This window comes from Pipra filicauda, unplaced genomic scaffold, assembly GCF_003945595.2.
Source record: "Pipra filicauda isolate LSUMZ 115617 unplaced genomic scaffold, ASM394559v2 scaffold235_size1210477_pilon, whole genome shotgun sequence".
Classification (NCBI taxonomy): domain Eukaryota; kingdom Metazoa; phylum Chordata; class Aves; order Passeriformes; family Pipridae; genus Pipra; species Pipra filicauda.
Window position 1 is genome coordinate 44,448 of NW_024104349.1, and position 21,403 is coordinate 65,850.

Below are 21,403 nucleotides of genomic sequence, written 5' to 3' on the forward strand. Positions count from 1 at the left end.
CCTTTGCCCCTGTTGCAGCACTGGATGGTGTAATCTGGGCTGGCTCCATCCCTGTGGGACCCAGCTGGAAGCAGGAACAGGGAGTCACCCCTTATGGCTGCAGGGGATCCAAGGGCTGTGCCCTCCCCAGGAGGGACCCTCTGCCCTGTCCCAGCAGCCCTGTCCCACTGCTTGTCCTTGGAGCAGCAGAATTCCCTGTGCCTCATTCTGTGCCATCTCCGAGGAGCAGCAGCCCCAGGGCGGGCACGTCCTTTCCCGTTTTAGCCCTGCCCGGATACCATCCCCCAGGGAGCAGATCCCAAAAGAGGCCAAACCCACTTGCACAAGCTGGGAGGGGCAAGAAGGCCAGGAACTGGGGTCCTGGCAGCAGCTGCTGCCCCGTGGACTGTTGGATACAGCTGATGGTGGGCTCTCCTTTTCCTGAACGAGGAGGGGGAGCCTCCAGGTGCCGAAAGCCATTAGTGGGGTTCCTCCAGGGTGATCCTTCTTGGTTCATCTTCCCAAGCCTTCAGTGGGGGCAGCAAGGACCATCAGGAAAAGGAAGTCACCTTGGGACACCAGCAGCTCCTACAATCCCTTGAAGTGATTTTTTTTTTTTTTATGCAGCAGGAAGTTAGTGTGGACACACTGGAAGCGAGGGGCTGGTTGGAATCACGGAGCAGACAAGGAATTTCCCCCCAAATTTATTCAATGGCACGGTTCTTGCCCCGCCTCCAGCTTCTGAAAGCAAAGCAATATGGGTCTGATCCATCCAAATAGCACAGCAACATTTCGAGGAGTTATTCCAAATGATCTTCCAATATATAAAATACAATTTACAGACGGTCCCCAACTTTTATACAAAAAAAAAAAAAAAATAGCTTTTTTTTTTTTTTTCCCCTTGTACAAAATCCCTCATCAGCAGGTTACAGACAATCAGCTGGGAACAGGAGGCCCAGCAAGTGGTTTTCATGGTGTAAGTTGGAGTGTGATGCAACAATGGTGTTTGTCCATAAGTCTCTCTCTCTCTCCGTGGAATTCACCGCATGTTTTGCAAGATATTCCTGAAGTTTTCCAGTTCTTTCACGCTGGTTGAAACCCTGTGTGCAAAGAAAGCAAAAGGGAAACGTTACAGCAACATTCACATGATGAATTATTTAATATCTGAGAGAAAGGGGCTGCAACAAGCAAGGCTTCAAGCAGCTTCTCGGGAAGAGAGAATTTAGAATTCCAGCTAAATTAGGTTCTGGTTCCAACCAGGCCCTTCACTAATTTCACAGCCGCTTTTTAAAGCAAACACTGGGAATCCCAGTGGAACAGGATGTTACAGCAGTGATCAAGCACATTAAGGACAGGTCAAGAAACAGACTGGAATATTCCAAGCTGCACAGGCAGGTCCTGGATTCTCCTGGCAATATTGTTTGCCAGAAACTCCAGGTCTGTCAACACCACAAAGTGCTAATGTACAACCAGAGCATCCTGAAATCCCCTCGTAAAGGCCTCGTTATCCTCCTTTTCTGCCAAAAACTCCTCATCCAGCTCTCCACAGGGGCTGGACTGATGGATTCCTGTTAAATGCAGTCATGGCAAATGGATCTGGGAATGAACTGGTGGAAGGAGAGCTCTGAGGAGAGCAGCCCTTGTCTGGGACGACGTGCTCTGAGGACAGTCACACAGTTCCTTAAAAAATCACCAAATTCTTTGTATCTTAACACAAATGCTTCCTTGAATTCCTCACAGAAAAATAGAGTATAAAGTTGTTTGAAATTTTTCCAACTGCTGCAGTCCATATGAACAACATCTGGTATCTGAGACAGCATGATAAAAGCAAGAGTCACCCCCAAAATTGCTGAGAAGAACTGACTGTTAGAGCTGAAATGGGATGTAACACTGCAGTCTGTGTAAAAGTAGAGGGAAAAGCCTCAAACTCACCTTCCAAAGGCATTAAATAAGGCCACAATTTCCTGTCTGGTCAGCTGGAATCCATAGGAAGGGCCGCTCTCAGGCATCTTTTCAATGAGGTTCTCAGAGAAGAGGATCTTCAGGGCTGTTCCCAAGCCCTGTGTCTGTGCAGGGATCAAACAGGATCATTTAACAGCAGGGAGACACCCAGGGCCTGATTCAAGTTTAGTTCTCCATCTCTGCAACATCATCTTAACAGGGTAAGAGGATTTTACTCAACCCAGAGGCTCTGCACCCCCTCCCCTCTCCTGGGGAGTGGCAGGTTATCCCAGTTTCCAGCTGCAAAGGCCACAGGCAGCTGGACAGGTAAGGAATCAAGCAGCCCTGAGCTGTATCTGGGTATCCAAGAACCACCTCCACACATGAGTCCCATCACCAGGAGCTTCCAGACACGCTGGTGACAGATCTTACCTGCAACTTCCCCCACAGCCGACATTTGAAGCAGCCAACACAGTCCATGATCTTGGAAATATTCTTGAAGTGCAGCCTAAATTCCTCCTGGGGGAAAAGACATCCACGTTGATCATGGTTATGCCCTAATCCCTGCATTAATCCCAATTAATCCTGGACTTCAGAGTTAGGGGAAAAGCTTCCTGAAAGCAGCAATTACCTTTAGTTTAGCAGCTTCCTTTTTGTTCCCCGCAAAGAAGGAGTTTTCATCGAAATGCAGCGGGAAAGACCTGGGAGGGAATGAAAGAGAGTTTTATTTCTCCCCAGAATGTTTGGATGGCTGAAGTCCTGGTCAGGTGTGTGGATAAAACAGAGCTGTGAGCCACTGGACATTCTAATCTTGGACCCAACCCCAAAGGGGGTTGGAACGAGATGATCTTCGAGGTCCCTTCCAACCCAAACCATCCTGGGATTCTACTACCTCTTTCAATCTGAGCTGGCATCTCACCTTGGAGACATTTCCAGCAATTGCTCAATGGTTTTGAAGCAATTTCAGCCTGTTTTCCAACAGACACAAGCACAGGAGCATGACCAGATAAATTCAAACATTGATCACAACAGGAGACACCCCATTTCTGCCTGGTTCTGGTATCTCCCATTCCTCTTACTCCAAATTCCATCCAATAGCCCAAACCTCTGTTACCAACACATTTAGGATGTTTTTGTAGTCAAAAAGCCAGGACTGGTATCCCACAGATGAGTCACACAGGTGGCCAATTTTAGGTCTGGCACATAGGCAGTGATTAAATTCAATTCTGCTCAATCCAAAATGCACCCAAGACTATTAAACCCTGGGACCAATTAAACTGTAGGACTAATCACCCAAATCTTGCTATTTGCATACAGATATTAATGTTCTCCCACCAAAACTACACTACTGGTACAATGTCCCTGCTCCTTACAGGGAGGTTGGACTTAGATGACCTTTAAAAGGTCCCTTCCAACCCAAACCATTCCATGATTCTATGATCCCACTGCACAAATCACTCCAGGAAGGAACCCAAAACCTGCTTTTCTAGGAGCTTTATGTGACAATCACACTCAGACATCCCAGGGTTTCCAGAGCCACTGTCCCCAGGTCCCAAGTGTAATTACTTGGCCAGGTGGAGAATTTCCAGCAACAGGTCTTTCATTTCCACATCCTGGCTTTCATTCCCCGTGTACAGCCGGAACCCCGGGCGCTCAAAGAAGGGCAGCACTTTGGAGAGGGCCCTCAGCTCGATCAGGTAGAGAAAATAGAGGTTCTTGAGCCTTCTGGGACCTTCCCCTCTGGTGAGAACTTCATCAAACCTCTGCTGGAACTCGGTGACGTTGGGGCCCCATCTCTTCTCTGACCACGTATCTGAGGGAGAAAAGGAAACCCCAAAGACATGAGGTGGGTGGGTTTAGTTCTGGTTCAACTCCTCCCACGTGCACAAGCTCAATGGTGAAACGTGATTCCAGCCAGGGAGATCCAAGTTTTCCTGAGTCACAACCCTTTCACTGACCCAAATTCATTCATAAATGGTACAAAGCTTAATCATTCATTTAGGTGACCTCTGAGATTATTGAGTCCAAATTTTGACCAAACACCACCTTGTCACCCAGACCAGAGCACTGAGTGTCACATCCAGTCTTTCCCTGAACACCTCAAGGGATGGTGACTCCACCACTTCCCTGGGCAGCCCATTCCAATGCCTGACAACCCTTTCCATGAAGAAATTCTTCCTGAACATTTTTCAGGAGAGGCATAACTTCAACCCGGTTCAAACCCCAACAAACACAGAGCTCCTGCAGACCTTTCTCAGGAGGTTCCTGAGTCTTCCTAATGATCAGGGAAACCTTAAGAGAATTCCTGATGATATGGAAAAGCAAGAGAAGAGAAGCATCCAAGGATCAGAGGAGACTGGCCTCTATTTTCCACTATCAAGCCCACAAAGGATATTTCTGTTGTTCATCCTATTGTCTACTTAAGATTATACAAAGTATGTAGTGGAAGATGTAATAGTCTTATCAAGCTGATGTCATAATCCCAGTTCATCTCTTTGATGTTTCCCTGTTATTCCATTTCCCAACTCCAGCGTGGTCTAACTCACATCAAGGTGAGGCCTCTGTGGGCTGCAGAGACTTAAGTGTAATTATTTACTTAAATCTAAGTGACTTACCCAAAATTCCAACAGCTATCACCTTGATTTTCAACCCCAGGGCTGAGATTTGGATTCCTCAGGTAGCTACTTATGGACCAAAGCACGGAAAGGAAATGGAAATGGCAGGTGGAAGTGGATCAAGGGTCTTGGGAAAGCCCAGCCAAGCATTTCACAGCCCAGGTGAGGTTATTGCTGAACTGGCCACCGTAAAACCAGACTAGGAAGGGACAGCCTGGATGCACAGTTAGAAACCCACTCCAAAGCAACCTTGGAGCAAGAACAGAAGGAATATGTGCTGGAAGTCTTGGTACAGAGCACAGCCCAGACCTGAAGGCATGTGGCAACTGCATTCCTAATCCTGCTACACAACCTGGGTGCTGAGGGAGGGAAGAGAAGAGCACAGGAGGCCCAAATCCTGCTGGAACGGGCTCCTAACAGCACTTAGTGGAGCCATGGAAGCGTCCATTTGGGATTGAGGCAGGAGGGCTGGGGCAGGAAGGTGCATTTACCTTGTAGGAGGTACCTGGCACTGAGGTGGATGTTGATGCTGGCGTGGAGACCAGAGATGAGCCTGTAGAAAGCTCGTTTCTCCACACAGACACCTGCAAGGAGATGAAAAGAGCCCTTTAAGACACTGAAAGCATCTGCTGGATTTTCTCCTCCGGGCTGTGAGGTAGGAATTTAATCTCACTGAGTGTGGCCATCAACCCCCCCCCACCACCACTCCCTGGCCAGTTTGTGTCCATCCCAGGAAGACCAACCAAGTTTAGACCCAAGATTACCTTTCAGCCACTTGTAAAACGTGTGCCCTGGAAGAGAAAGGAAAACACACATCAGTCTGAGGGTACAGCCCTGATGCCCTGACACCACCTCCAAGGCCGCTCCCAGAGGACCTCTGCCCACTCCAGTTGGCAGAAACAGGGAAAGGAGCATTAAAAGAGCATGAAAATGGTTTTCCTGCCCACCCTTCTGAGTGCTGCCTCTCTAACATGGCGTGGCAGCAGCTCAACACAGCACGTGGGCTTTCCCCAGGGGCTGGGGGGGCAGAACAGTTGGGAAAAATAAGGATCATGGATTGCTTTCCTCTTCAGGGCAGAGTGGGGAGAGGGATATTTTTGTAAAACAAACAAACCAAACAACCAAAAACACCATGGAGTGCAACCAAGTGTGTACAATCACACAAGTCAGGGTTTCTGCTACATATTTGGAAGTAATCTGGGGAGCATAAAATGATTTGAGGATGATTTGGAGACAAAAAGATGCTGTGTAGCATGGAGAGCTCCAGGGAACAGCCTAAGGGAGTTGGGCACCCAGCTCCTGTCAGCTGGCCCGGGCTGTTGGGATTATGAGTCTTCTCCAAGCTTTCTCAGCAATAAGCACTGAAAAAAACCCCACGGCACCAATCCCGTTCCTGAAGGCTTCCCACACTTCAGTGACTGACATCAAACAGGACTTCTGCTCTTAAAACGCTGCTGGTGGACTTTTTAAGACCTTCCCATGAGGATGGGCTGGGACAGGGAGCTCAGAGGGAACTGTTCCAGTCCTCTTCTCTCTGTCACCAGTGACAGGACCCCAGGGAAAGGCTGGAGCTGTGTCAGGGGAGGTTTAGGTTGGATCTCAGGAAAAGGTTCTTCCCCCAGAGGGTGGTTGGCCACTGAACAGGATCCCCAGGGCAGTGGGCACGGCCCCAAGGCTGCCAGAGCTCCAGGAGCTTTTGGACAACGCTCTGAGGGACAGGGTGGGATTGTTGGGGTGTCCTGTGCAGGGCCAGGAGTTGGACTGGATGATCCTTGTGATCCCACTCAGGATTTTCCATGATTCTATAACTCTCCAATTTCTGGTTTGCCTGACTAATGTTTTTGCAGTATCTAATGGCACAGCTCAGGAGAGCACAAGAGAGACACATCTGTTTCTGTTATCAGTAAAAGCAAACAGGGCCACTCACCTCCATCGTCTCCTGGTGGAAAAAAAGCACAAGTGGTGGAGAGAGACAGAGAGAGAGAAAAAGAGGATAAAAAAATTAAACATGACCAAAATTAAACTCCAAAGCACAAGCTCTGCTCTTTTAATCTGCTCTGACAAGAGAAGGAGCCTCTCCAGGGAGGTTTAGGAATGTTCTGAACACAGAAAACTCCAAGTGCAGCAGTGAAGATACTGGATGAGCAACAGTGCTGAGTAACCTGAGCAGTGCAGGAGGGATCAATATTTGCAAAGGAAGTAAAACCTGATATTTCCAAGGACATTGCACACTTCCTTCAGCAGTCTTGCTCCTGAAGAGCCAATCCTTTGCACCAGGGTCAAAGGAGGGGGAAAAGCACCTCCATGGTTTGGGGAAAAATAAAGGGATCATGGTAGAGGGTACTGCTGGAGGTGTTCAGGTCACACGGATGAGGAGTGAGGTTGATGATATTCTCATGCTTCCAAACCCCTTCCCTACTTCCAATTACACTGTCCAGCCTTGGGTCTAGGGCAGAGCTTCTCTTCCTGGGTGGTTTCCATGGAGGATCCCAGCCAGGTTCTCATCTCAGTCCGTCACAGATGGTTTGGCATTGCCAAGTACAGAAACCAGGGAGAGCTCAGGGGCCAGCCCTGCTTCTTTGTCCCTCCAAAACTCACATTTCTTCCAGGAGTGGGGGGTCAGATACACTTTCTCCATGATGGATGCTAGAAAAAACCACTTCCAGGTGCCATAAAACTCTACACTTAACCAAGAGCTACAAAATATTTCTCATCCAGTAAGAGAAGCAGCTCAGAGGGCATTTGCTGCTCCTGGAGCTGGGATCAGTTCACTACTAACCCACTTAGCGAGATAAATAAGTGACTCACCTCTACCAGATGCCAAAGGTCTTTTTACATTCTGAGGCCTAAGAGGGGGAAAAGATATCATTTAAATAAGACATGTAAATAAGTTGCTGTCCCCTTGCTGCGCAGACACAGAGCAGAAGTAGCTACTTCTGCAGTCAAACAGCCTGAGGGGATCTAAAAAACCCTTTCTGTGCTTTAGCTTTGCTAAGGCAGGGAAAGGAAAAGAGCAAAATGTGAATTTCTGTGGGGGTTTTTTGGTGGGGTTTTCTTCTTTTTTTTTTTAGAAAAAAAACCAGGCAGGAAAACATGGTGCAACATGAGGCACTCAGGCCACACGAGCACTGACAGCCCTCCCTGCACAGGCACAGGAGGATGGGGATTAATTCCTGCCCCCTCTGCAGGAATCAGGCTCGTGGAACTTGTCTCCCAAAGCACCTACTTGAAGCAGTTTTCCTCATAAATGCTGTTCCAGATTTTCCAGGCGTCCGGCCCCTTGTAGCCCGTGTAGCGTTCCGGGTTCAGGAGTAAATCCACATACTCGGCATCAGGAGAGTAGATGTCTGTGAAGGGCAGTGCTGGGTCAGTGACAAGGAACTTCTGAAGGGAAAATGACATTTTTCCAAGGCTGATCCAGCCACCTCTTCTCTAACTTGCCAAACACAAGGCCCTGAGCACTAATGAAGCTTTATCAGGAATATTCGCATATTGCTTTTAAAATACTAAGGGAAATGGGGGGTGGAAAAGAGCAGAAATGTTATTTATGCTCCAGGCTTGTTGGAATACCACACATTGGCCTGGAAGTTGGGGCTGTTTAGCCTGGAGAAGATTGTGTTGGAGATCTCAGAGCAGCATTCCAGGATATGAAGGGGGCTACAAGGAAGCTGGAGAGGGGCTCTGCATCAGGAGCTGTAGGGATGGGACAAGAGAGAATGGCTTCAAACTGATAGAGGGAAGGGTTAGATGGGATATTGGGAAGGAATTCTTCCCTGTGAGGGTGATGATGCCCTGGCACAGGTTGCTCAGAGAAGCTGTGGCTGCCCCTGGATCCCTGGAAGTGTCTAAGGCCAGGTTGGATGGGGCTTGGAGCAACCTGACCTAGTGTCCCTGCCCACAGCAGGGGGTGAATGAGCTGGGCTTTAAGGTCCCTTCCAATGGACACCATACAATTCCATGATTCTGACTTCTGCAGAAGTGCTTAAAACCCCATCCCAAGACTTTCCAGCTCTAGCATGTCCCCATACCATCAGCCTCACAGAAGCTCTCCGAGGAGTCATCGTGCCGTGTCCACTGGAGCACTGCCTCCCGGGTCTCTGTGCTGCAAAAAAACAGGTGGAAAAAGACCATCAGGGAGAGCACTGATCCCAGGTGTCCCTTCAAGGACAAGGAAGGATTGTGGAAGAAGAAGTCAAACCTCAAAGAGTCATCGACGGCTCCGAGTCTCTCGGCTTCCTCACACTCCCCATCGCGGTTATTGGCTTCTTCCGAATACTGGGTCGGAAAGAAAAAGGGGTGGGGAGGGATGAGGATTAAAAAGGAATTATTTTTTCTTTTTGCTGTTATAATTCTGCCTTTAATGCACTAAACAGGTTAAGCACCAGGAACACTTTTATGATTCACCCCACCCTGTTTTTCCATGGGATGTCTGCAGATATCCAGATGCAACGGTGATGAGTCTTGCAGGGACTCAGGGCAGCCTCTGGCACTGCCACAGGAGCATTTTGTGGTGACACGTGCCCTTGGAGAGATGTCAGGAATACCTGACTCCAGGACAGCCACCTCAGAGTCTCTATAGCACCCCAAACACTTGAAGAGGGTAAAAGTCCAGCCAAAGAGCATCCTGACAAACACTGACCCTTCCCAAACCCAGTTCCGGGCACTGGTGAGGCACCACAAATCCTGGATCAGTTTTGGGCCCCTCACAACAAGAAAGACATTGAGGGGCTGGAGCGTGTCCAGGGAAGGGAACAGAGCTGGGGAAGGGGCTGGAGCAGCAGGAGCAGCTGAGGGAGCTGGGGGGGCTCAGCCTGGAGGAAAGGAGGCTCAGGGGGGACCTTCTGGCTCTGCAACTCCCTGACACAAGGGGGGAACTGGGTGGGAGTCGGGCTCTGCTCCCAGGGAACAAGGGGCAGGATGAGAGGAAACGGCCTCAAGCTGAACCAGGGGAGGTTTAGATTGGATATTGGGAAAATTTCTTCATGGAAATGGTTGTCCATCACTGGAACAGGCTGCTCAGGGCAGTAGTAGAGTCACCATCCCTAGAAGTGTTCAAAAAACATGTGGATGTGGCACTTGGGGACATGGTTTAAGGGTGGACAATGGTGGTGGTGGGTTGATGGTTGGACTTGGTGATCTCAAAGGTCTTTTCCAGCCTTACCAATTCCATGGCACAGAACTGGACCTACAAGCTGCATCACTTTATGCCCAGAGACAGACCTACCTTGTAACTTCCGGATCTGATTCCATCAGGGACTTCATCCTGAAAGACAAAACAGAGCATGTGCCACGTGTGGGGCTCACAAGGCCCTTCAGCCTCATCTTTGGGGAAGATTAGGAAGGTGACCACAGTTTCTAGGAGTGAGAAGGTGTAAGCCCAGCTCACCACATGTCCAGCTCCTCACCCCTCCCCAGACTAAGGTGAAGCAACATTCTTAGGGGTTTATTTTGATTTTTTCCAAGATCCCTCTTCCCCAAAGGCTGCTACACATCAGATTCTGCTTTGCTTATCCAAGTGCAAGGTTGGGAAAGCCAATATAAACTCCAGGGGAGTTGGAATTGCCTCTGATCAGCTGATGTCTGGCACCACCTTCCTGGCAGGAGCCCAGGTGCCTCCTCAGACATTGCATCCACCAGCCCCTGACACACGTCATTCCAAAACGTCCCTCTTACCACTCCAACATGGAATGTCAGCCCTACCAGCCCCACACAACCAGGCCCTAAATTCCCCTCAACTTCCATTTCCTCCATGAGTAGGAAGGCAATAAAACCACTCTTATGACGCAGGAGATAATACTGTGATGGCCAGGAGCACAGGAAGAGAAAAATTAGGCAATAAGAGTTATTTTTGTTGCTTTTGGAATGAAACGGACCCAAATGCAAATAATTAAGAGCAGCAGTGACAGTCAGTTCTTAAAATAAGAACAACTTCTAGCTAATAGCTAATTGTAACATAACTCCACCATACTGGTCATAATCATTACCAAAAATAGATTTTTTTTTAAAGAAGAACAAAAAGGTATTTAAAGAACATCTAGGGTTATTTTGAAGGGGGGGGGGAAATCATCATTCCATTTTAGGACTCAAGAATGAGGGGGCAAGACAGTCTGTGCTGGCTGCCAACCCCTTGGCTGGGGGCATTTCACCACCTCTATCAACCAGCCACCAAGCTGGGATTCCCCCACCTTCTCATCCCCTTCTTTTTGGGAAGACACCTGCAGTCAAGATGTTTTCTTTTAGCTCAGGGAACAAAACCCTTTTAGCCAGGCTACAGGGAGAAGATTGTACTGGGAACCAGAGGACTCTCAAAGAGCGATTTCACTAAAAAGAGAGGGTTGGAAAGGGCTGGAAAGCCAAAACTAAATCCCAGAGCAGCTCATGGGCCAACAGGGTGAAATCCTGGCAATGAACACAAAAACAACAGTGGGTTTGCCCCCAGACCATCTTACTTAAGGAAAAACTAAAAGAGGAGAAGTTTAGTGTCAACTATTATGAGCCCAACCTGTCTTGAAATTTCCAGAATTTAATATTTTTGCCTTTCTGATGGAGATCAGTATTGCTGCACCCAGGAAAGCTCCATCAGAGCCCTAATTTTGCTATAATTGTGATAACAAGATTAAGTCACTTATCTGCTGCTCCCTTTTGGTCTTAAAAAAAAAAAAAAAAAGATAAAAATGGATGTAAAAGAATGTATTTGGTACTTACAGAGGGGCAGGGCTGGACAGCACAATCTCTCATTCCACAGTGACTGTTGTCATCCCAGAAAGGACAAGGTTTCTTCAGGTTTACCTGCAAATGACATATCAATCCTATTCCACATCTCCTCCAGGCAACCAAGCCAACCTTCCACTCCACAGTTTTCCAACACAGATGCCCAGTGTGCTTTCCCACACAGGCATTTCCACCATTCCAAAATGCTCTGAGGGCTGGAGCCCCTCTGCTCTGGGATGGGCTGGGAGAGCTGGGGGTGTTCACCTGGAGAAAGGGAGGCTTCCAGGGAAAACTTAGAGCCCCTTTCCAGTGCCTAAAGGGACTCCAAGAGAGCTGGAGAGGGACTTTGGACAAGGGCCTGGAGTGACAGGACATGGGGCAGTGGCTTCCCACTGCCAGAGGGCAGGGTTAGGTGGGATATTCGGGAGAAATTCCCAGCTGTGAGGGTGGGGAGGCCCTGGCACAGGTTGCCCAGAGAAGCTGTGGCTGCCTCTGGATCCCTGGAAGCGTTCAAGGCCAGGTTGGAGCAACCTGGTGTGGTGCAAGGTGTGCCTGCCCATGGCAGGGGGTTGGAATGAAATGAGCTTTAAAGTCCCTTCCAACCTAAACCATTCCAGGATTCCATGGTTCTATGTTTTATTCAGATCAATCGTAGTGTTTCTGTTACAAATCCCAACACAGGGAGGGAAAAGGACACTGACTTCCATCAGCGAACTCGAATGCCTGGGAACTAACCCAGGTTTTCCATGTCAATGGGGTGACACTGGGAATCCTCTTATTATGGATCTCCAGTCATCAACATTTTTAAGTAACAGCTCACCAAAAGAAGTCATTTCATTGGTCTGCTGGATAAGTTCTTAAGAGGGAAAAATGCATAAGAAAATATCTTTAAAATCATGCATCTTACAGGCATCTTAAGATTCTTCTCATAACAGAAGGGTCCAACTTACTGACTGTAACCTTAAAAGATCAGGGTTAAAATGTAAGTACCTGATTTCTAAAAAGATCAGCAATAAGTTCAAGGCGGATTAAAAAAAAAAAAAAAGAAAAAAGACTGCAGCACACACATAAATACAATTCTTGTATAAGAAAATTACCTTGTAGTATCTAAAATAGTCGCTTTCCAGGAGTTGATTGAGTCTAGGGAAAAGTTTGTAGTTGTTGAAGGCATCGATGGTTTCTACATCACAGGTGCAGTCATCTAAATAACCAGTAACCTGGGGGACAAAAATACAGTAAAGTAAACAATCAAACATGAACAACTTGGCCATTATTTATTTATTTTTAACACTGCAGACAATAAAACGATTCATAGTTTTCTTTCCTTTTACCAGCGAGTCAACTAAGTTTAACCAGAATGGACATGGCAGCTGTAAGAGCTGTGGGCCACGGAGTGCCAGCTCAGGTTCCACTCTGGATCAGCCTCAGGAGGTTGCTCCTGTAGGATAATAGGCAGGTGGGAGCTGGTGTTTGCATAAGGGACCAGTTGGGCAACAATGACACCACTGAGAGGCCTCAAAGAAAGTCCTTGTGGATCATCAGCTGTGCTGCAGCCACTGATTTGACTTAATCAGAACCAAGCTGATTAGAGGGATGGAGCAGCTCTCCTATGAGGAAAGGCTGGGAGAACTGGGAATGTTCAACCTGTCAGGGTGACCTAATTGTGGACTTCCAGTACCTGAAGGGAACCCACAAGAAAGATGGGAGAGAGATTGTTTAGAAGGGCCTGGAGTGACAGGACAAGGGGGAATGGATTCACATTGACAGAGGGAAGGGTTAGATGGGATATTGGGAAGAAATCCTTGACTGTGAGGGTGGGGAGGCCCTGGCACAGGTTGCCCAGAGAAGCTGTGGCTGCCCCTGGATCCCTGGAAGTGTCCAAGGCCAGGTTGGATGGGGCTTGGAGCAACCTGGGATAGTGGAAGATGCCTATGGCAGAAGTCGGAATGAGATGGGCTTTAAGGTCCCTTCCAACCCAAACCATTCTGGGATTCTGTAATTAACTGCAACAGTCCCCCTGTGACCTCAGAGAGCCATTTAGCAGGAAAACACCTGTTCTAAATCTGATGGAGAAAGCCAATCCTTCTTGCATCATCCTGAACAACTCAACAGGGTTTGTGCAAGCCCTAGAGTAAAAAAAAAAAAAAAAAGAAACTGAAAAGTAGCACAAATTCAGCTGTGCTTCCTGACACGTTGGTCACTGCCTGATGACAAAGTTGCACAACACAGAATCATTAAGATTGGAAAAGCCATCAAAGATCAAGTCCAACTGTTCCCCAGCACTGCCAAGGCCACCACTGACCCATGTCCCCAAGTGCCACATCCACACAGCTTCTAAATCTCTCCAGGGATGGTGAATCCACCCCTGCCCTGGGCAGCTGTGCCAGGGCTGGACAACCCTTTCCATGAAGACATTTTCCCTAATAGCCAACCTAAACCTCCCCTGGTGCAACTTGAGGCCATATCCCTTTGTCCTGCCTCTTGTTCCCTGGGAGCAGAGCCCAACCTCTCCCCGGCTCCCCCCTCATGTCAGGGAGTTGCAGAGCCAGAAGGTCCTTCCTGAGCCTCCTTTTCTCCAGGCTGAGTCCCCCCAGCTCCCTCAGCTGCTCCTCATAATTCACCAAGAGCTCCACAGCAACTCAAATAAAACCATTAGAATTACCACCGTGGAAATGAAGCTGTGAGAAGCAAGGCAGAAATGGAGCACAGAGTCACATGAAACGGGGAGGTGGGGGAAAAAAATAGCCAGAATTCCCTACTCCACTGGAACAGGTCAGTTTTGCCAAGGGATCATTTGGAGGCTTTCTCATATTTGGAGTGTTTACATTGAAGCCCAGTGCGTCACCCTCACACATTTATTGAATTCTGTCCTGCATTTTGCATGTTAATGAAGGTTAACAGCAATTTAAGCTTTCCACTAGGCTGAATCACCCCTGTAAAAATAAAAACAGTAGCAATTTGCTAATCCAGTTACCCAATTTAAAGCTGTTTCTAAAGTGTATATATATATAGAAGGAACACATCAAAACAACAGACCTCAACAAACCACCAACCAACCACATTTTTATTTCCTGGAAACTTGGCATCCTTTGAGGCAGGCAGCTCATAGGCTGGGTCTAAAAGTGGCCTACAAAAAGATTTGTGGATAATCTTCAGCTGCTCTCCGTATCCACGCTCAGCAAACATTCCCTCCACGGGAATGACGTCCCTGTAAGAGCATCGGAGAGGCCGCCAAGCCCCCAACTGAAGCACCATCTGGGCCTGTCTTTGCTCAGCCCAGTGACCAATTCAAGCCAGAACCATCCTCATCCTGAAAATAATCCACGGTGAAGGACTGCAGCTGACCCCAAAATAGTTAGGACTAGATGGGGGGTCATGCTTTGGAGATCTCCAAAGATCCACTCCTTGGTTTACTGAAGCACTGGTGGGATGATCTGCCCCAGTGGCACCATGAACACACCCGTGGGGGCAATGGGCAAAATCTTCTCAGGAAGAATTTCTTCATGGAAAGGGTTGTCAGCTATTGGAATGTGAGATGGTGGAGGTGTCCAAGGAACAACCTGCCGTGGCACTCAGTGCTCTGGGCTGGGGGACAAGGTGGAGATGGGTTACAGGTTGGACTCGACGATCTTGGAGGTCTTTTCCGACCTCAGTGACTCTGTGCTTCTGTGGAAGTGCTGGGGAAACTCCATCCTAAGGAAAACTCCTTCCTCCAAGGATTTCAGTCAGGCTGTGCAGAAATGGGCAATTTCCCCAGGCTGTGTGTGTGCCCAACCCACCAAAATTCACAGCCAAAGGAACGGGAGGACAGAACCAAGAACATCAAGAGCCAAAGCTCCTCAGAGCCCAGATGAAAGCCCCAGTGATGCCAGTACCAAACAGCACAGACCTGCTTTAGGACACAGGGGAGACCACTTGGCAAGGTATGGGCTTCATCCCAGAAGTCCCTTCTTGCTCCATGACCACCTTCCATCCCAGACTCCATTTTTCTGCCAAACTCACTTGGTTTGGACTTCAAATCCTGCTGCCAGAGTAGCTGAGCTACAACACACGTCAAACATGCCCTACAACGTGTGGTGCCTTAAAACACCTCTCCCCGCCCTCCAAAAGAAATATTTACCTACATCTCCAGCCTGCAGAGTAATTAGAACAGGTAAGTAATTAGAAGGGCTAAGATAAAACACGAATTGATCCAGCCCCAAACATGTGCCGAGAGCTTGCTGCCGTGGGTGAATCACCCCGGCCGTGGGTTTGGCTGGGTGTGAGATCCTGGCGCGAGGCTGACGGGCAGGGCTGGGTTTTCCCACCGGGAAGAGATGCAACGGAGCCGCCGGGACAGACGCGGTGCTGAGTAAGCTCCGAGGAAGGTGTGTGGCTGGAGCTGCGGAACAGCCGATCCCGACCCCGGAGCGCCGACGGACCCACCTCGTGTGCGTAACACAGGTGGGAACACCAACACACGTGGGCTCTGCGCAATCCTTGGGTTTGGCCCGCGCTTCGTCTCCCTTTGCCTCCATCCCGGGCTTCTGTGATTCTGCTCTTCCCACCTCTTCCTGCTCCCCCGAGCGTCACAGAAACATTCCCTGGATGTTTCTGGGCTGGATTCAGGGCTTTCTTCTCACTCTCACACCACAGCTGGGCAGGAAAGAAGGCAAACTCTTCCCTGCATCTCCCACTGGCAGCTACAACAGGGCACAGGGAAAGGAATGCCACAGGGGCTGAGGAGTTGGGTTTAGCCTGTACCAACTTCCCTGGCAGTGCCTGCTCTTCTGGACAAGCCACACCAGTCCCGGGCTGATGGCGAGCAGATGCTTTCCCTGCTCCCTCAGAAACTTCCTTGCAGTTGCCCTGCTCAAAGGAATTGGATTTCAATGATCCTTGTGAGTCCTTCCAACTCAGGATATTCTATGATTCTATGAACTGATTTTTGGCTCTCCCTGCAGCGTTCAGTCCAGCCAGGCCTCCCTCTCATCCTTACCAGGCCACTTGGAGCAAGTAGCTGGCAGCCAGGTGAGGACAGTCATGCCCAGCACCTGGCCTGGAAGCAGTATATGCCATTCCAAGTGCTTTCTCCCCTGTATTTTGCCCAGAAAACAAGGACTGGGGTTTCCGCAACTCACACAGAAGCAAATGTCACATGGAAGCCTCAGGATGAGGTTAAACCACGGAGGATGAAGTGCTGTCATAGAATCCCAGAATAGTTCAGGTTGGAAGGGACCTTAAATCCCATCTCATTCCAACCCCTTGCCATGGGCAAGGACACCTTCTATTATCCCAGGTTGCTCCAAGCACTGTCCTGGCCTGGAACACTTCCAGGGATCCAGAGGCAGCCACAGCGTCTCTGGGCAACCTGTGCCAGGGCCTCCCCACCTTCACAGCCAAGGATTTATTCCCAATATCCCATCTAACCCTGCCCTCTGTCAGTTTGAATCCATTCCCCCTTGTCCTGTCACTCCAGGCCCTTGTAAATAGTCCCTCTCCATCTTTCCTGTCAGCTCCCTTCGGGTACTGGAAGTCCACAGTCAGGTCACCCCTGAGCCTTCTCTTCTCCAGGCTGAACAATCCCAGTTCTCTCAGCCTTTCCCCACAGCAGAGCTGCTCCATCCCTCTAATCAACTTGGTGGCCTGGAAGCTCCCTCTGAAGCCACCCCACAGAGATTGGGAACTGTGCTAGGAATGAATTCCTGCCCCGAAGGCTGCTGAGCGAACACCAATTCAACAAGAACGCAAGAGCAGCTTGAAAGTCTGTTCAGGTACCAGCGAGGAAACTCTCCATGCCCAGACTCACCCCTAATGACAGTGTCCTGACCACAGAAACATTCCCAAAGGGAATCAGCACTCTGCCAGACCGGAAACCTTGTCAAAATCCCCATCTGCCAAACACCTGCAGCACATCCTTAACGCAGCTGCATCAGCCTGTAAACAGCAAATGAGCAATAATTAACAGGAATATACCGAAGACAGTCATGGCTGACTAAAGCAGTGATGCAAACAGGAATATCTGGGGGGGATGAGCTGCCTGTAAAGTTTGAGGGAACCCAGATATTGGAATGTTAATCAGAGCTTGGAAAGCAGAAGCAGCATGTGAAACTCAAAGTGTTTCTAGCAACAGATGGATGTTTCCAATAAAACTTTCAGGGCTGGTTGGCAAACCCAGTAAGTGAGATAAAATAACAGTGACAAAAGGCAGGTAGGTGAGGCTTTTGCCCTTGGTGCAGACAGACAGGAGTGCAACGCCCATTCCAGAATCACGGCCTGCTGAAGTCAGCACCTGGAACATCGCTGGAGCAGCGTTCCCAGAAGTGGCCCTTGTCAACTGCCCCAGCACGGGCTGATGGACAAGTCAGAGCTCTTCCAGTCACCCCATGTCAGGGCTTCCCTATCTGAGAAGCTCTTGAGACAGCAAGAGATGATTCACAGGAGGAAACCAAAAGCTAAACCCAGGCCTTCAAGTATCCAAACAGAGGGGGGCAAAACATATCATTTAAGGCTTGCCCTGTATTTTCTTTGGTGGCAAATAAAAACCACCGGACCAGTTCTGCGCAAGATGATCGGCAGATTGTTTTTGACAAAAAAGATGAGGCAGCCCTCCGGTGTGATTTAAAAGGGTCAGTGGTTACAAAGAAACGCTGCCCCACATAACAGGCTTTCCTAAAGGTAATAAAAAATCTTGAACTGAACACTTGCACTGAAAGCTAAACCGAAGCACACGCTGCAACGCAAAGGACAAGTGTGTTGCAACAACCCAACAGTGCAAAAAGTACATCAACAGTTCCTCCTGCCCGAGTAAAAGGGCCTGCCAGCCACTGCCATGCCAGAATGCCAGTTCATTTAGTGCTTACGACTCCTTATCCCATTCCACGTTCCTGACTCAACGTTCAATCTTTAGGGAGACAAACTTCACTGATACCAGGAAGTTGCAAGCAAAAACCCTACAGAGATACAGGCTCCAAATGCAGGCTTTTCAATTCTTTATCAACAAAGCTTGTATTTACCATCTCCACATGAAGCTGAGTGTGTCAAGAGCCACCCCAGAAGGCAAAGCCAAAGCCAACTGCACAATTCCATTCGTCTTCTTTTTCGACTCTCCATTTCTGACCCATATCTAAGCACCAGAATTTTAATACAGAAAGGGCAGGCTTTATAAAAACTTTCTTTTATAAAAGGCAACAAAAAAAAAAAAGCACTGAAGACACTGTAACATCTTCACTCCTTGATCTTGCAAATCTGCTTATCACAGGATCACGGAATGGTTCAGGTTGGAAGGGACCTCAAAGACCATCTCATTCCAACCCCCTGCCATAGGCAGGGACAGCTTCCACTAGACCAGGTTGATCCAAGCCTCATCCAACCTGGTCTTGAACACTTCCAGGGATGGGGCAGCCACTTTGCTTGCACAAGGTGAAGTCAGGAGGAATCTGCATAGTGATCTCTTCCCAAATCCAGCTGCTTGGTCAGCTGCACCCAGTTCTCTTCTTACTGTTCCTTAACAGAAGCTGCACCAAGTGCACTGGGCCAGGCAGTAACACCCCTGGCACACCAACAAAGGGAATTAACCCTGGAAAAGCTTTAAGGAGCAGAGCCCTGACAATGGCAGGGCAGGGTGGCAGCTGCCTGCTGCAGCCTGGACAGCTCTCTCCTGGACAGTGGAGCAGGCAGAAAGCAAGGCAGACCTGCAGGAAAGGGGATAAGGCAGCTCCCAGGCATTAGAGTAACAGACATCCCTGAAACATCCAAGAAGAGGCACCTGAGTGATTGGGGAAGAAATGCTCTCCAAGTTGGAGCACTTCCCTTTCCTTATGGGAGCAGGGAGATTAATGCAGTCAAGAAGGTATGAAAGAGAACCACAGAATCCCAGACTGGTTTAGGTGGGAAGGGACATTAAAGATCATCTCATGCCCCATGGGCAGGGAAACCTTCCACTAGCCCAGGTTGCTTCAAGCCCCATCCAACCTGGCCTTGAACACCTCCAGGGATGGGGCAGCCACAGCTTCTCTGGGCAATCTGTGCCAGGGCTTCACCACCCTCACAATCAATAATTTCTTCCTAATATCCAATCCAAATCTACTGTCCTTTAGCTTAAAGCCATTCCTTGTCCTGTCACTCCAGGCCCTTGTCCCAAGTCCCTCTCCAGCTCCCTTGGAGCCCCTTTAGGCACTGCAAGGGTCTCCAAAGTCTCCCTGAAGCCTTCTCCAGGCTGAACACCCCCAGGTCTCTTAATCTTTCCACACAGGAAAGGTCCTCCAGCCGTCCAAGCATCTCCATGCCCTCCTCTGGACTCGCTCCAACAGCTCTATTTGCTTCCTGTGCCATGGACACAACACTCCACGTGGTGCATCCATCTCCCTCCCATCCCTTCCACTCCCGGCACTTCCCGCCGGGACACCGCGTCCCCCGGGATGTTCCCGCTCCCCTCATGCGCCACCCCGGTGCCCACCCCGTGCCCGCGGCAGTGCCCACCTGGCAGAAGCAGCGCCTCTCGGCAGCGCCTTGGGGCAGCACCCCCGGCACCACCAGCACCAGCAGGAGCAGGAGCGGGATCCCGCCGGCTCCTCCCGCCGCCATCTCGCCGCTCCGGCCCCGGCAGCTCCCGGCCCGCAGGAGCCGCCCCGGTGCCACCGCCCCGCCCCGGGCCCGGCCCCGCCGGCGACGCGCGGCCCGGCACGGAGCGGCCGCGGGAGAGCCCCGGGGACACCCCTGAGTCACCGCCGGGCCCCGCTGAGTCACCGCCGGGCCCCGCGGCCACACGGCGACACGGGGACGCGGCTTTCCTGCCACAGCCCTACGTGCTTCCCGGCTCCGCTGGTGCTTCCCGGCGCGCTGGCCCTTCCTCACCCCGCGCCCTCACAGCCCCGAGGGCCTGAGAGCTCGCAGTCAGGCAGAAAGACAAGAGTCTTAACTCAATAACCACTAGCTACGAGGGGGAGCTGATGCCGGTATGAAGTGGCCATAAATAGCCTTAAAGAATCACAGAATCGGAGAATTGATTCTGTTGTTGGAATTGCTGACCCACGAGGATCATCCAGTGCAACCCCTGGCCCTGCACGGGATGCCCCAACAATCCCACCCTGTCCCTGAGAGTGTTGTCCAAACGCTCCTTGGGCTCTGTCAATAAAAATAGCCTTAAAGAAGAAAATGCTTAACACACTAAGGACCCGGTGGATGAAAAGCAAGGCTAATATTGAAAACCGAAGCAAACTTTTAATGAGTATTCACATAGATCAAATACCTGACGGCAACAGCGAACTAAATATCCTGGTCCACTTGTATCCTTCACAATGACTGGAGAGAGAAAACTAGACCAAAAAAAAAAACAAATTGACTTGAGTTACCTTTTGAATTGTGTTTCTGAACTATCCAGCACATTTTTCTGCCAAGAATCTGATCACCCATACTCTAATCCTTTACTCCTCCAAATCTTTAACCAATTTTGAACTACAAAATCTTATTATTTTGTGGCTGCCTCATCCCTCAAAGTCTTCAGGGCCAGGTTGTGTTGCAAAATGTGGAATAGGTAAAAATTTTCTAAAGAAAGGATGTTCTTTAATGTTTGATCTCTGTATAATTTCAAGCATACTCAATAAGAAGGGAGATTTAATCCATGAAACAGAGAGCGGCCAACAAGCTTTAAGTGAGGTCCAGGTGTTAGAAAACCAAAGTATTCGTGGGTGGAACCTTGTTAAAGTCAGGGCTGGACATGCTTCAGTGGTCTCAACCTAGGGGGAGGTTAACAAAGCCTGGGAAGAAGGATGTACCACTGATAGTGGCCACAGAGAATGCAGAATTTATGGGCCACATGGGACATGTGGCAGAACTCCCAAGACAAGGAAGAAACTAATAAAGCAAACTCAGCAATTGTGCTGAATCAGCTCCAACTGGGTAGAAGGTAATTCTGGCAGCCCCGAGCGTCTGAGAGTTCAAAATCAGAGAACTGAACTCTGTCAAAAAAACAGAGCTTCAACTCAGTAAAATGAATAAAACACATGCATGGTTTTGGGAATGTTATGGATTCTTTTCGCTAGGAAGTTACACTACTACCAGCCACAGAGGGAGAAGGGAAGCTTCTGCCAGTATAAAATAGTGATGTACACATCAAAGAAGAAAATACTTAACCCCACTATGGACTCAGTGGATGAAAAGCAGGGCCAATATTCAAG

At 49.3% G+C, this 21,403-nt stretch overlaps 1 protein-coding gene across 1 annotated transcript; it reads right to left on the bottom strand.

The window, feature by feature from the left end:
• Positions 1 to 667: 667 nt before the first annotated feature.
• ERO1A (endoplasmic reticulum oxidoreductase 1 alpha) lies at positions 668 to 20,126 on the bottom strand. Its single transcript, XM_027724393.2, has 16 exons — positions 19,707 to 20,126; positions 12,344 to 12,463; positions 11,241 to 11,324; positions 9,760 to 9,798; positions 8,734 to 8,810; positions 8,564 to 8,637; positions 7,762 to 7,882; positions 7,344 to 7,381; positions 6,463 to 6,474; positions 5,300 to 5,326; positions 5,027 to 5,119; positions 3,487 to 3,733; positions 2,552 to 2,621; positions 2,353 to 2,439; positions 1,912 to 2,045; positions 668 to 1,079 (listed from the first exon to the last, which is right to left on the bottom strand). The coding sequence occupies exons 1-16, from the start codon at positions 19,809 to 19,811 to the stop codon at positions 1,019 to 1,021; spliced, it is 1,389 nt and encodes a 462-aa protein (XP_027580194.1). The 5' UTR covers positions 19,812 to 20,126; the 3' UTR covers positions 668 to 1,018.
• Between the last annotated feature and the right edge of the window lie 1,277 nt (positions 20,127 to 21,403).